Source organism: Erinaceus europaeus, chromosome 17 (genome assembly GCF_950295315.1).
Source record: "Erinaceus europaeus chromosome 17, mEriEur2.1, whole genome shotgun sequence".
Lineage (NCBI taxonomy): Eukaryota > Metazoa > Chordata > Mammalia > Eulipotyphla > Erinaceidae > Erinaceus > Erinaceus europaeus.
The window spans coordinates 10,645,996-10,661,357 of record NC_080178.1 but is presented as its reverse complement, the minus strand read 5'-3'; the positions used below and the strand labels follow the sequence as shown (position 1 = coordinate 10,661,357).

Genomic DNA, 15,362 nt, shown 5'->3' with positions numbered 1-15,362 from the left:
AAAAACAGAAATGTTAGCTCAGCTGGAGGGAGATTTGGAAGAAAAAAAAAAGCAAGAAAGAAAAGACTCAAGAATGGGGGGGGAGAGTAAGGTCCAGAGAGACAGTGGACAGACAGACACCAGCCCACACGGGACACTACACTTGGTTGGAGGCCTTCTGACGCAGAGCTGAGCAGGGCAGTGCCAGTGGGACCTCTTGGCCACCACGGCCACCGGCCCAAGGCTCCCAGGGCTTATAAATAACCAGGCGTGTGTGGGAAACGGACATTCTTTCTCCGAGAAGTATAATTTATGTTTACAACCAGTTTTGGTTTTCCTCCCTAAAGAAAACATTACCACCCACTGGGGGGGGGGGCTGGCCCTGACATTGTCCCTGAGTGTCCCTGGCCCCTTCTTCCCGTTATTGCTTGGATGGGAAAGCTCTGGCCAGGCAGTGCGAGGTCCCCCGCTCCTCAGCCCTGATCCCGTGCCCCCATGCTGTGCCAGGCACCCTACTGTGCCCATTTAAGGGAATGGAGAGTGCAGGCCGAGGGGAGGCGCTGCACCGAACCCGCACCGCTCCCCACCCCCGGGCACCGCCCGCAGTCAGAAGCCTCTCAAACTTGACAGCTGGGAAGCTGCGGCAGGGACGCGGTGTGTGTGTGTGGGGGGGGGTAGGGTTCCAGAGAGGGGAGACCCCACTTTCCGTTCCCCATACAAGCCCCCGGGGCAGGGGAAGGAGAGAGGTCTGCACCGTGAAGCCCTGGCAGAGGGGGCAGGACGGCTGCGGGGTTGGGCCCCGGTGCCAGTCTGCCACTCCCACCTCCCAGGCCCTCCTCCCAGGGCGGCTGTGCCTCACGGGGGGGTACGAGCCCCCCCCCACTCAAGTGGAGCGATGGCTGCATTGGAATGGACTGTCAAGCTCCTCCAAACTCCAGGAAGGGGGGCTTTGCAAGCTCCTGGGAAGCGGGGGGGGGGGTGGGGGAGGAGAGGAAGGAGGGTGCCCGGTTCCAGGAGGCAGCTTGCGGGGCTCTTTTCTAAGAGGTTCCGTGGGCTGCAGATCCACCCTGGGATGGCGTCGGGGGTGTAGGAGGAGAGCTCTCCCTCGCACCCCTAAAGTGTCCAAAGCTGCCCGCACCCCCATGTCCAAGCTCCCCCTCCGCATCGCCCCCCTCCAGCCCCGAGTGGTCGCCCCCGCGCGGGCTCAGCTGCCCCGCCCCTGCACGGGGTCCAGGACGCCCCCGGGGCCCCCCAGCGCGCGGGGCCCCCCGCCGCCCAGCAGCAGGTCCTCCTCCTCCTCGTCGTCGAAGGCCCGCGCGGGCCGGCGGGGCGGCGGCCGGGACGCTGGCTCGTCGCGCTCGGCCATGCGCTCGACGGCGCCCTCGCCCACGAGGAAGACGGTGTCGGCGACGCGCGGGGGCCCGGTGACCGGGTTGTGGTCGTAGGAGAAGACGCGCAGGGCGCGCAGCGGGTGCAGGTCCGGGAAGCCGCCCAGGCGGTTGCGGTCCAGGTCTAGGATGTGCAGGCGGCGCATGCGCAGCAGCGCGGGCGGGAACTCCTCGAAGCGGTTGCCGTAGAGCCAGAGGCCGCGCAGGCCGGTCATGCGCGGCAGCTCGGCGGGCAGCGCGCGCAGCCGGTTGTCGCCCATCTGCAGCGATTGCAGCGCCACCAGGCGCAGCAGCGGCCGCGGGAAGCGCCGCAGGAAGTTGCCCTCGATCCAGAGGCAGCGCAGGCTCTGCAGCTGCGCGAAGTCCGCGGGCAGCGCCAGCAGGCGGTTGCCACCCAGGTAGAGGCGCGTGAGGCGCGGCAGGCGGCACAGGCCGTCGGGCAGCCGCTCCAGCTTGTTGGAGTCGAGCGCCAGGATGCGCAGCTCGCGCAGCTCCTCGATCTCGTCGGGCAGCTCGCGCAGCCCCGCGCCGCTCACGTACAGCTTCCGCAGCCGGCTCAGCGCGCACACGGCGCAGGGCAGGCGCCGCAGCCGCCGCCCGCTCAGCTCCAGCTGCTGCTCGCCGCTGCGCAGCTGCTCCTCCGCCTCCGACGGCAGCTCGTCCGGCGTGGACTCGGCGATGCCCATGGTCACGGGCCCCGGCCGGGGCCGCGGCCGCCGCCCGGCATCGCCTCGCCTCGCCTCGCCTCGCCGCCGCCCGAGCCCCGACGGGGCCCCCCGCCCCGGCCTGCCCCTGCGCCGGGAGGGGGGGCCGGGCCGGGCCGTGCGCCGCGCTCCTCGGCCGCCGCCCTCCGGCCTCCCCCACTGCCTCCGCCGGAGGGAGGCCCACTGGCTGGGGAGTGCGCGGACCCGCAGCCTAGGGAGCCGTCGCCTTGGCAACCCCGGACGCGCGCGCGGCTGCCAATGAGGAGCGAGGACGGGTGGGGGCGGGGCCTATCGGGGGCGGAGTCCCCGGGGCCCGCCTCCCCGAGTGGTGAGGTGAGTGCAAAGCCGTCCCAGCTGTCTACACCTCCCGCTTGGAGCGGGCTGCCGGGGTCCGAGACGGGGATGGGGACGCGGGACAAGTGACTCTTCGAGCGGTCACCGCCGGTCAGTCGTGCCCAGCGGCTCGGGACCAGCCTCCCACCGGGGCCACTTGAGGACTTTCCAGTCCTTTATTGGGGAGGGGCATCCCTTCCCGGGAAACCCCCATTAGCCATCCGGTTCCTCTTCGGTGCACTGGCCACCACCCCCACCTCCTGCCCCTCCAGCTCTGCTCAAGGCCGGTGCGCGGCTGCGGTGGGCAGGGGACGGCGATACGTGAGCGCCACCGAGCACCAGCACTGGGGGTCAGCGAGGTCTCGCCTCGCCCCTGCAGCCTCCACCCCCTGCGCGAGCCCTGGGCAGAGACTCCACGTGTTGCCCAGCGCCGAGCCCGTACCCCTGGGTTGCACACACCCCACACACCCCACGCGGGCAGCACCACTCAGAACCCCAGTGCCTAAGATGGGGAAACAGGCTCAGCCTGTGTGCGCGGTTTAACTTGAGCAGGAGTGACTTCACACCCCTCTGGTGAGCAGCTGAGATTGGAAACCAGCCAGAGCTCTTAACCCTTGTCCCACACAGTAAATAGGGGGAAAAAAGAAGAAAGTTCAATCCACCTATGCACTGGTTCACAGTTATTGGCAGGGCAATAACTTAAGGGCACAGCCGGCTGCCAGGTCTTCAGGTTCTGTGACTTTTGCTGCCTATCCATGAAGCTGGGGACCCCTGTCTCCTAAAAGCAGGGAGGCCAGCCCAAGGGTGGGGAGTAGTGGCCCTCACAAGCCCGGAATGAGAACCTCAGGCACGTTGGTCCCCTGCCTGCCCACAAGGCTACAGCACAGAGGAAGAAACCCATGAAAAAAAAAAATTAAGGTATTTTACATCAAGGCAAACTTCGCCATGGTACAATGTATGGATTGTAAGTGGCAAAACAGTCTGATGAGTTTTGACACTTGTAAACAGCCATGTGACATTTCCATCAAGTAGAGCCTTCCCCAGAGCCTCTACCCATCTGCCCCCACCTCCCACAGGCGGCTGTGATATTGGCCTCCATCATCACAGATCAACTCCGCCTGTTATTGGATTTCATAGAAAAGAAATTACTCTGTGTATTTTTCTTCTCATTTCTTTGTCCCTGGCTCCCTCTGCTCAGAGCTTCGATATTTTAGGTGTTGGATAAAGGAACAATAACAAAAAGAAGATAAGAGTAATCATCTTTGTAACAGAGCAAAGAATGTCATGGGTGAACATGGAAGGAGACAGAGGCAGGAATGGCTTTGAGCTGGGGAACAGCCACCAATTGTGGGGAGAGAGACACACAAGATGCGGGCTGGGCTGGATCCAGGCTGACACAGGAACCCCCATACCAGAGCTAAAGGGGGGGGCAGGTGTTGGCAGAAGCCTGAGCCCCAGCCAGAAGGATTCAGCCTTCTCTCTGACATCACCTTCACCTGTCTTCCAAATGCGTTTTTCTACTGGTTTAGAAGAACTTGTTGGAAGAGGTGATTCCTTAGAAACCAGAAAACCCAGCCAGGCTGGCAGAATATGGGTGAATCCTCCCCTACCCCCCCCCCCAACTCTAACCCTTGCCTGCTACCCCCCAGTGTTCCCCCAAGGGAGGAGGAGACCCAGCCAACCCTAGCTCACCACATGCTCAGAGCTTCACCCAGCACCAGGCAGCCCTCTGGGGCCCTGCTGGCAGCCCCCTCCCATACCCCTGCATCTCAGCAGCCTGGCAGGGCTTCTTGGGATCAAGGGCACAGGGGCCAGCCCTCTTCTTTCTCCCTGTCTTTCTCCTGCTTCGGGTAGATCCTGTACCTTTGCCTCCCACCAGGCCTTTCTCGGTGGGGAAAGGTAAAATGTGCTGGCGTTCTGGGCCCACGCAGGCTGGCAGCGGGGCAATCATGTCGATGAATCATGCTGGCACTGCAGGCGCACGGTCCTTGTGAGGCGGCACTAATGAATTAGCTTCACCCCAGCACGGGGCCGCTCCGCCTCTCCCTACACCCTGAGAAGGCAGGAAAGTGAGACCTGGGAGTGGGAGCGGGAGCGGGGGAAGAGCTGGGAAGGCTCCAGGCGGGACCCCAGGCAGCCTGGCTGCTCACCCAAGCACTGCAGTGCCCAACGGTATCTTGCTTCCTCCCCCGCCACCTACCCCATGAACTCTCCAGTCCCCATTGTGAGCACTGACTTACCTGCCCCCCCCTAGATCTGTTTGGGTTTTTTTTTTTTAAATGTACCAAGCTCTGTGTGGTTAACCCCCTGCACCCAGCACCCAGCACCCAGCGCTGACAATCACTCACCTCTTGTCCTACTCATGTTAAGTCTCTTTGTTTTTCAGAGAAGGAAAACCCACACCTGGGATGGGGGCAGATGGCATAATGTTATGCAAAGACACCCTCATGCCTGAGGTTCCAAAGTCCCAGGTTCAGTCCCCACACCACCATGAGTCAGGGCTGATCAGTGCTCTGGCTAGAAAGAAAGAATGAAAGGAGGGAAGGAAGGAAGGAAGGAAGGAAGGAAGGAAGGAAGGAAGGAAGGCCGAACCTGCAGTGCAGAGATCTCTGTTTCCTTCCCTGTCTCCCCACAAAAGTTCCCTGTGGTGCCTACACCCCCTGGGGGCACAACCTCTCTGACTGCTAAGACTTGAAGGACAGAAACTCACCACAGAGGGGTGTGATTCCCAAGAGCTCATGAGATCTTGGGGATCTGGTTCCACAGCAGGACAGTGGTGGTATGTCCCTCACACCCAAGCCCACTCCCCTCACTTCCCTCCCCAAACTTAAATCTTCACCCTCATTCAGATAGTCATTCAGCAAGCATCACACCCCTACTTCTATGCCTAGGTACTGGAGGTTACTATGAATGTGACACTAAGAGGTCTTCCCCCCCTCCCAAAAAAAAAAAAAAAAAAAAAGCCTGCCTATGTGGGACTTAGATTCTTATGAAAGAGAATAATCCAACACCATGGACTCAGCAGGTGGTTCAGTGGTGGAAAGCACAGGCCATGCCTGAGGTCCTGGGTTCAGCCCCAGCACCACATGGGAGCACCATGGACAGCACCAGGAGAAGCAAGTGTATAGACAACAGTGGAGCAAGTATATAGAATGCAGTAGTTGGAAGGAGGGAAGCAACAAAAAGGAAAATAAATATAAAAATTAGAACATAATAATAATATGGTGATTGGACCAGAATCCAACTCCCCACCCCCACAATACCACATTAAAAAAAAATAACACTGCCCAGTATGTCATGTGAAGATCAGACTATGAAGGAAAGTAAACACAGAAGAGAGTCAAGGACTGGGGACTCCATTTAATTACTTATTTGTTTGTAATAAGGTAAAATTGACATCTAACATTAGATGTCACATTTGCAAACAGGGAGAGAAAGATAGACACCTGCAGACCTGCTTTACCACCTGTGAAGCAACTCCCCTGCAGGTGGGGAGCCAGGGCTCAAACTGAGATCCTTAAAAATAAACATAAAAAAAGACCAGTATAGGGAGTCTGGCGGTAGTGCAGCGGGTTAAGCGCATGTGGCATGAAGCACAAGGACCAGTATAAGGATCCCGGTTCGAGCCCCCAGCTCCCCACCTGTCTTTCTTTCCTCCTTTCTGTCTTCCCCTCCTCTCTCCACTTCTCTCTGTTCTATCTAACAATGATGAAATCAATAACAACAATAATAACTACAACAACAATGGAAAACAACAAGGGCAACAAAAGGGAAAATAAATTAATTTAAAAAAGAAATAATAAGGAGAATACAGTGGTTGGACCAGAATCCATCCCCCACCCCCACAATATCACATAAAAAGAAAACACACTGCCCAGTATGTCATGTGAAGATCAGACTATGAAGGAAAGTAAACACAGAAGAGAGTCAAGGACTGGGGACTCCATTTAATTACTTATTTGTTTGTAATAAGGTATAATTGACATTAACGTTAGATCAGCGTCACATTTGCAAACAGAACGATGCAATATTTATACGTTGTGAAGTGATCCCGGCAATGAGTGTAATTAACATTCATCACAGACAGAGTTGCCAAAGAGGAAGAAAGACAGAAAGAAAATGCTTTCATGGCAAAAACCTTCCAAGAAAGGTCTCCTCTCTGACCACTTTTAGAGACAACACAAGTTAAAAAGCAGAGTGGTCATGCAGGGCACTCTGGGGCCCCCTTTAAGTGGAGCATCTGGGGAGTGCTTGGCTTCTTGGCTGCAGGATGACATTTGAGCAGAGGAGATGGAAGGAGGGGAGGGAGGGAGGAAGGGAGGAAGCCATGCAGACAGATGGAAAGGGGAGGTGCATTGCAGGGGGAGGAGGTACTGTGCCAAGTCCCTGGGTGTTCCTGGAGAGCAGGGACTGGGGGTACAGGGTGACCCATGAGATCAGAGACTGAGGGACAGCCCAGGCCTTGGCTTTGACTCCAGGTGAAAGGTCAGTGTGGGAATTCTGACCCAGGCAGACACTAGCTGCCATGTTTGAAACTGCAGGAGGTGGTGTATAGAGGTGGGGGCAGCAGCAGGGCTGGGGAGGGGGCTCGTCTGGTAGATCGCATGTGTGTGGCCCTGGGTTCAACCCCTGCCACTGCATTATGGTGGAACAGTGCTCTGGCTTCTCAGTCTCATAAAATAAGTGAATGATGGAGGCCTAGCAGTTGCACACCTGGAGGGGGAAGCTTCATGAGTCATGAAGCAAGTCTGTAAGTGTCTACCTTTCTCTTTCCATCTCTGTCTCCCCCTCCTCCTCTCAACTTCTGTCTTACCAGACAAAATAAACAAAGCCAGGAGTCAGGCGGTAGCACAGGTAGCACAGTGGTTTAAGTGCATGTGGCACAAAGCGCAAGGACTGGAATAAGGATTCCAGTTCAAGCCCCCGGCTCCCCATGAGCCACTTCACAGGCGGTGAAGCAGGTCTGCAGGTGTCTATCTTCCTCTCCCCCTTTCTGTCTTCCCCTCCTCTCCATTTCTCTCTGTCCTAGCTAACAATGACAACATCAATAACAACTACAATAATAACTACAACAACAGTGAAAAACAACAAGGACAACAAAAGGGAAAATAAATACTATAAATTTTTTGAAAATAAAATAAAGCCAGGCACTGACACATCTGGTTGAGTGCGTGTGTTACAGTGTGCAAGGAGCTGGACCCAGGTTCAAGCCCCCAGTCCCCACCTGCAGGGGAAAAGCTTCGCAAGTGATGAAGCAAGGCTTCAGGTGTCTCTCTGTCTCTCTCCCTCTGTATCTCCCCCTAGATCTCCATTTATGGCTGTCCCGATCCAGTAAATAAACAAAGATGGCAAAATAAATGAATAAAATTTTAAAAAGAAAACAAATACACTAGGGAAAGAGAAACTGGATTGGGGTATGGATTGACCTGCCAACACCCATGTCCAGCAGAGAAGCAATTACAAAAGCCAGACTCCTACCTTCTGCACCCCAAAAAGAATTTTGGTCCAGGCTCCCAGAAGGGGAGAAATGTTAGGGGACGATGACTAGAGGGCTCTGAACTCCAATTCCATCAGGATCCAGGAGAGATAAATAAATAAATAAATAAATAAATAAATAAATAAATAATCAAAGCTCATTTCAAAAATCAATAAGTGATGAAGTCACCCCGCCCATCTCTACTTCAGAGTAATCACTGCCATCTGCTAAGTGACCCTGGAGATCTATCAATAACCCACCTTTGACACTGCTTACTTAGGCAGGCAAGCAGGATCTAATTCCCCCACGCCACATCCAACTTTTGCAGTCCCAGAAGCAGACTCAGAGAAGTGAAGCAGCCTGAGCCAGGTTACACAGCTTCCCCATAAGGACAAAGCTAGTTGTTTTGTTATGGGATTCTCAAGCAGAGAGACAGGACACACTGAGGCTTTCACGTAGGAAGTCATGTCTATTCTGCTGGCAGGCCCTGCCACACTCATGTCCACAAAAGACTGCAATGGCACTGGCTCTTTTATACAATTATCAACTTTCCCCTAGTAACTCATAACAACAAGTTTCACAAGTGACTTTTTCTTTTGTGTATGCAGAGAGTAACAACTTGTCTGGGTTATCAGCAGACTCTTGGGCAGAAGAAGCAGATTCTAAGGCCACGAACCAAGGCCACTTTGATGATAACAGGAGAAGCCCTGTTTATGCTGGGAGGAAGGGGGGAAGACAACCACCAACTGAAATTTTCTCTGACCAAGAAGTTAACCCTTGCTTTTTCTCTTTAAAATCCAACCTTTGCTTGCCTCAGTTTCACCACAATCCTGGGCATCCCCAGCCATATCTCACTGCCTCTCTCGCCAGGCAAAATTGGGGCAACCTCGTAGAAGGCGCAAGCATCCACCCACCCCCAGACGACAGTCACAAGATCTCTGGGGCCATCCTATTTATGAGGACTTCCAGGACCTAGAGTTCACCGGGTTCGCCCAGACAGGTTTAAGAGGGCAGATCTAAGAGACCCCCAAGTTCCAGGGGTGGCCCAGAACTGGCACCTGGGCTTAGTGTTTTCCTGCTAGCAAATTCCAGGCAGCATGAAGCCCAGCATTACCCAGGAGCCCTCACCAGCTGCTCAGACTAGGGGCTACACAGGCACCACCAGCCTGCTCCCCAGGCCCCAGAAACTCAAGCTCAGAAATGACATAACCCAGATCACATTCCTGGAACCCGAGCTTGGAGAACAGAGTGACCTCCCAGCATGGTGAAAGCTGAGAGCCCTCTGCTGCACCTCCCAGAGCCAGGAGGGACGACGGACACAGACTTAGGGAGAAATACCAGTGAGGCCCAGGGCCCGGCCTCCAGGCTGGAAGTGGGGGCCTGATTTTGAAAAGGGTTCCAGGTAGATCCCTGTGTTGCAGAAGGGATTCAGGGCATTGTCAGGGCACAGGGAGGAGTCCTCTAGCCCCCTGGGTTCTGCTGGGGTTGGGTGAGTAAGCCAGACAGCATTGATTGGCAGAGAGGGAAATAATCAATGGTAATCACACACAGAGAATTTACATGGTTGTTAATTTCTAAAGAAAAATGGGAAGGCAGGGAGACAGCATAATGGTTATGCGAAAAGGCTCCATACCTGAGGCTCCAAGCTCCCAGCCAGGTTCAATACCCAGCACTACCACTAGCCAGAACTGAGAAGTGCTCTGGGAAAAAAAAAAACAGAGAGAGAGAGAGGAATAGGAGGTGGTTCACCTGGTAGAGTACATGCTTTGCCATACATGAGGGCCTGGGTTCAAGCCCAGCCACCACTTATGAATACTGCGTGGGGGAAGCTTTATACACAGTGGAACCATTCTTTGCTTTCTCTCCTCTTTCTGTCTCTCTCTACCTATTTCTTCCTCTTTATCTCTTACCATCTATAAAAATAAAAGGAATTTAAAAAGTCTCATGTGGACAGTAGAATCATGCATGGAGCCCCAGGGATAACCCCAATAGCAAAAAAAATAATAAAATAAGAAAAATAGAGAAGTGGGCTGAGGGAGACAGCATAATGGTGATGCAAAAAAGATTCTCATGCCTGAGGCTCTGAGGTCCCAGGTTCAATCCCCATCACCTCTATAAGCCAGAGCTGGTGAGAAATAAATTTTTAACATTCTTAGCCTCTTGGACTTAAGGGTGGTTTGTTACAGAAACAACCCCTGGGCCTTTGCACACTCTGGCCTCTCTTCTTGCCTCTTTCCTCAATTCATGTTGTTGCTTCTCCTACAGGTCTCAGCTGAAACCCCTCTCTTTCAGAGAACCTTCTGAATCCTCCAGAACATGTCCAGCCCCCATGTTGATCCTGAAACTCCCCCAGTTCTCTTTCAAAGAACTTTCTCTGGCAAAAAGCATCTACTGTGAGGGATTTGGAATCTGTTTGGCACTAAGATATATGCTGATGTTCCAGGGCACAGCCTGGTGCCTGCTGTATACGTGTTGAGTGAATGAGTAAGTGAAGGGCGGGGTGGAGGTAACATAATGGTGATGCGAAAAGACTTTCTTCTTGGGGGCCGGGTGGTAGCACACTTGGTTGAGTGCACATATTACAATGTGCAAGGATCCAGGTTCGAGTCACCAGTCCCCACCTGCAGGAGGAAAGCTCAAGTGGTGAAACAGTGCTGCAGATGTCTCTGTCTCTCTTCCTCTCTATCCCTCCCTTCCCTCTTGATTTCTGGTGGTCTCTATCCAATAAATAAATAAAGATAATTAAAAAAAAATTTAATGACTTTCATCTCAGAGGCACCAGAGGTCCCAGGTTCAATCCCCAGCACTACCCTAAACCAGAGCTGAGCAGTACTCTGGTAAAAAATAATAATAAAGGGAGTCAGTCAGTGGCGCAGTGGGTTAAGCACAGGTGGCACAAAGCGCAAGGACCAGCAGAAGTATCCAGGTTCAGGCCCCCAGCTTCCCACCTGCAGGGGAATTGCTTCACAGGTGGTGAAGCAGATCTGCAGGTGTCTATCTTTCTCTCCCCCTCTCTGTCTGCCCCTCCTCTCTCCATTTCTCTCTGTCCTATCCAACAATGCCATCAGTAACAACAACAATAAGAACTACAACAATAAGACAACAAGGGCAACAGAAGGGAATAAATAAATATTTTAAAATAATAATAATAAATAAAAATGAATGAATGAATGAGAGACCTCTCTTCTTCAGGTTGTCTGGAACCATTAGTTTCATGTGAACTGCTCACTGGCTTGGGTTTCACATTTGGAGAACTTTCTAAACTGGGGCGAGGACACACACACACCCCTCATTAATGAAGATAAATTCTAGTTTAGTTTGGTAAAGGCTAGTGCAGTGAGTGAGCAGGACTGGCCGGAAGAGCTCCATTGGCACCTACAGCAGAGAGGGGAGTCAGCAGCACCAACCTGCCTTGATTTACAGTGCCGATACTTTGTTCACCAGAGAATTCTTACGCTCATTTTTATTTTTTTTAAAGTGAGAAGAAGATGTCAAAGCAGCACTCCATCATCCATGGTGCTTCCATATAGTGCAGAGTGTCAAGCCCAAGACCCAGTGAATGCTAAGGCCTGTACTCTACCCACTGAACCACCTTCCAGTCCCGTTTGGATTTTCAAATAACGCACTAAACTATTGTCTCAAATATTGAGGCCTGCCTGCCTGCCCTCCTCCCTCCCTCCCTCCCTCCCTCCTTCCCTCCCTTTCTTCTGCCTTTATTTTTTCTGCTCTTCCTTCTTCCCTCTCTCTCTCTTTGTTTCCTTTTCTCTTTCTTTATTTTAAAGTGTTTCTTTTTTTTTTAATTCCCTTTTATTGCCCTTGTTTAATTGTTGTAGTTGTCGTCGTTGTTGGGTAGGACAGAGAGAAGTGGAGAGAGAAGGGGGGAGAGAAAGACAGACACCTACAGACCTGCTTCACCGCCTGTGAAGTGACTCCCCTGCAGGTGAGGATCAGGGGGCTCGAACCAGGATCCTTACGCCAGTCTTTGCACTTGGCAGCCACCTGCACTTAACCCGCTGCACTACTGCCCAGCTCCCTCTTTATTTCTTTCTTTATTTCTCACTTTTTGATAGGGGCAGAGAGTGAAAGGAAACACAGCACCAAAACTTCCTTTAAGGCAGTAGAGGCAGGGGCTAGATGGGCCAGTTGGTGGTGCACCCGGTCAAGCACACTTGGTACTAAGCTCAAGAACCCAAAAAAGGACCCAGGCTCAAGCTCCCACTCCCCACCTGCAGTGGCATGGCTTCACAAACAGTGAAACAAGTCAGTGTCTCTCCCTCTCCATCTCCTTTCCTTCTGAATTTCTCTCTGTCCTATCCAATAAAATGACCGGAAATGGAGGGCAGGTGGTAGGGCATCGGGTAAAGCGCACATGGTGTGAAGTGCAAGGACTGGCATAAGGATCCTGGTACCAGCCCCCAGTGTGAGCCCCAAGCTCCCCACCTCCAGGGGGGGTCACTTCACAAGTGATAAAGCAGGTCTGCAGGTGTCTATCTCTCTCTCCCCCTCTCTGTCTTCCCCTCCTCTCTCTATTTCTTTCTCTCTGTCCTATCCAATAACAATGACAGCAATAACAACAATACTAACAGCAACAACAATAATAAATAACAAGGGCAACAAAGGGGGGAAAATGGCCTCCAGGAGCAGTGGAATCCTAGGGTAGGCACAGAGCCCCAGCGATAATCCTAGAGTCAAACAAAAAAAATGACAGGAAGAAAAAAAAGGGAAAAAAGTAAATGGCCATCAGGAGCAATGGATTCATAGTGCCAGCACCGAGCCCCAGAGACTAAAGGCAAAAAAAAAAAAAATTGCAGTAGAGGCTGGGTTCAAACCTAGGTCATACACATGGCAAAGTAGCGCACTATCCAAGTGAGCTATTCCATCAGCCCTCTTGCAGTTTCTTTCAAGCCCACGCCTGGTAATGTGACCAGCTCACCCTACCCCAGTTCCGGTTTCTCTCTGGAACAGCGGCCCCAGCCCTGTTCTCTACAGACTGCCTTCAGCAGCAGTAAGGTAATACAGAAGCAGGGGTATCATCACACTGAGGGATTAGCCAGCAGCTCCTTCATGTCCACTGTGGGCTGCTCAGACACCGTGCTGGCTTCCTGTGCACGAGCTCTCCAGGGGAAGCCCAGAACTAAAAGCCAAACCCTCGGCTTTGAGTGGGAAAAGAGGCTTTGAAAGCCGAAGCCCAAACTCAGTCCTTGCCATGACCCAGTTTTAAGAGAAAAGTGCTCTTTGTAGGCTTAACTTTGAAACTGGAGCACAGAGGGCAGCTGTCTGCCCTGGTCAGGGGTGGGGGGTGGTATGTGTCATCACAGAAGGAAAGATGCCACTCAAACACAGAGAAAGACTCTACCGATGGGAGCCAGGCAGGGACATATCTGCTTGAGCCCACACATTACAGTGAACAAGGACCCAGCTTCAAGTCCTGGAATCCCACCCACAAGGGGAAGCTACAGGAGTGGTGAAGCAGTGCTGAAAATCTCCTTCCCCCTCCTCCTGTCTTATCTCTCTCAATTTCTGCCACTAACCAAAATTTAAAAAAAAAAAAAAAAGTGGCAGTGGCGCAGCAGGTTAAGGGCAGGTGGCACAAAGCACAAGGACCGGCATAAGGATCCTAGTTCGAGCCCCTAGCTCCCCACCTGCAGGGGAGTTGCTTCACAAGCGGTGAAGCAGGTCTGCAGGTGTCTATCTTTCTCCCTCTCTGTCTTCCCCTCCTCTCTCCATTTCTCTCTGTCCTATCCAACAACGATGACATCAATAATAACTACAACAATAAAGCAACAGGAGCAACAAACGGGAATAAATAATAAATATTTTTTAAAAAAAGAAGTGTGGAAGTAGATAGCATAATGGTTATGCAAAGAGACTCTCATGTCTGAGGCTCCAAAGTCCTAGATTCAATCCCCTGCACCACCATAAACAAACAAACAAAAACCACTCTACCAGCAGGCAAGAGAGACAAAACATAGCTGTGGCCCAAAATGAAGATGCAGCCCCATCTACTCTGGGCATGAAAAAAGGGGAGACAACCCCTCCCTGAGCCCTTTACAAACTCCTTGGCATGAAAGGGGACATCTAGAAGTTTCTGCAACCCCCACACCCTCCAAGATGGGCATGGCATGGCTAAGAGAGACTGCATGTGTACGGGCATGCCCAGTCCTGGTGACAACAGCCAGAAGGTTGATTGTGTGACCTGTGACTTTAGACGTCAGAGGTCAGAAGGTCATAGCTATTGGTGGAAACCCACGTGTGGAGGACACTTGGGTCCTCTGGGCCTCCCAGGACCCCAGGCCCCTTCCTAGGTCATAAGGTCCCAGAGTCTTGCAAAGTAGAACCACATGCATCTCTGCATGAGCCAAGGAGGCTGGGAGCTCACTTTCCCAGCTTCCCTTGTAGCTTGAGGCTTGGTTCCAGGGCTATACTTTTCTTTCTCTCTCCCTTTCTTTCTTTCTTTCTTTCTTTCTTTCTTTCTTTCTTTCTTCCTTTACCAGAGCACTGTTCAGCACTGTGCAGGGGATTGAACCTGGGATTTTGCAGCTTCAGGCTTGGTAGTCTGTTTGTATAACCATTATACTATCTACCCTTTATCCTCCTAATTTTTTTTGCCTCCAGGGTTATTGCTGGGGCTCAGTGCCTGCAGGTGGGGAGCCAGGGGCTTGAACCAGAATCCTTGTGCTGGTCCTTGCGCTTTGCACTATGTGTGCTTAACCTGGTGCGGTGGCTCAAACTGGGATCCTTACGCCAGCCCTTGCATTTTGTGCCATGTGCGCTTAACCCACTGCATTACCACCTAACCCCTCCAACTTCATTTTTATTTTATTATTGGGGGGGATTCCAAGGGCCTAACTTTCTTTTTATTCACACTTTATTTCTTGTTTGGTGGGTAGAGACTGAGAAATCAAGAGGAGAAGGAGAGAGACAGAGAGAGAGAGAGAAAGAGAGAAAGGCACCTGCAGCACTGCTTTCCCACTTTTGGAGGGGAGTAGGGCCTTGAACCCAGGTCCTTGAACATGGTAACACATGATCTCGACCAAGTGCTTCGCCGCCAGGGCTTTATTCACAACAAGGTGTGTTATCTAATGGATGAGCTGTCTCCCAACCATCACTACAGACTCTAAATCAGCAATGAGCAGTGCAGAGCAGAAGAGACAGTGCACAACCTCTCTGTGCACAGGAGGGGCAGTGGCCAGCAAGGGAGAGAGGGGACACTGTCCTTGGGCAGGACACAAAGCACCTCAACTGAGGTTCTCAGATAGGAGAAACCTAAGCTTTGAGGCTCCACACCTGCGGACTCTACAAGTGCTAGATCCTTTTGATAAATTCCTTTTCTGCTTAAATTAGCAGCACTTGTATCACAGGAGCACACATCAACAAAGAAATCTACCTGAAACCACCATCATTCTTTAAAATATGCGGGAGAGGGGGCTGGATGGTAGCGCAGCGGGTTAAGCGCACAGAAGTGCAAGGACCAGCATAAGG

The 15,362-nt window shown here is 52.6% G+C and overlaps 1 protein-coding gene across 1 annotated transcript; it reads right to left on the bottom strand.

Moving 5' to 3' along the window:
- Positions 1-643: 643 nt before the first annotated feature.
- Positions 644-2,312, bottom strand: LRRC10B (leucine rich repeat containing 10B). The gene has a single exon (XM_007526325.2). It carries the CDS (start codon positions 2,051-2,053, stop codon positions 1,184-1,186), a length of 870 nt encoding a protein of 289 aa, XP_007526387.1. The 5' UTR covers positions 2,054-2,312; the 3' UTR covers positions 644-1,183.
- Positions 2,313-15,362: the final 13,050 nt, after the last annotated feature.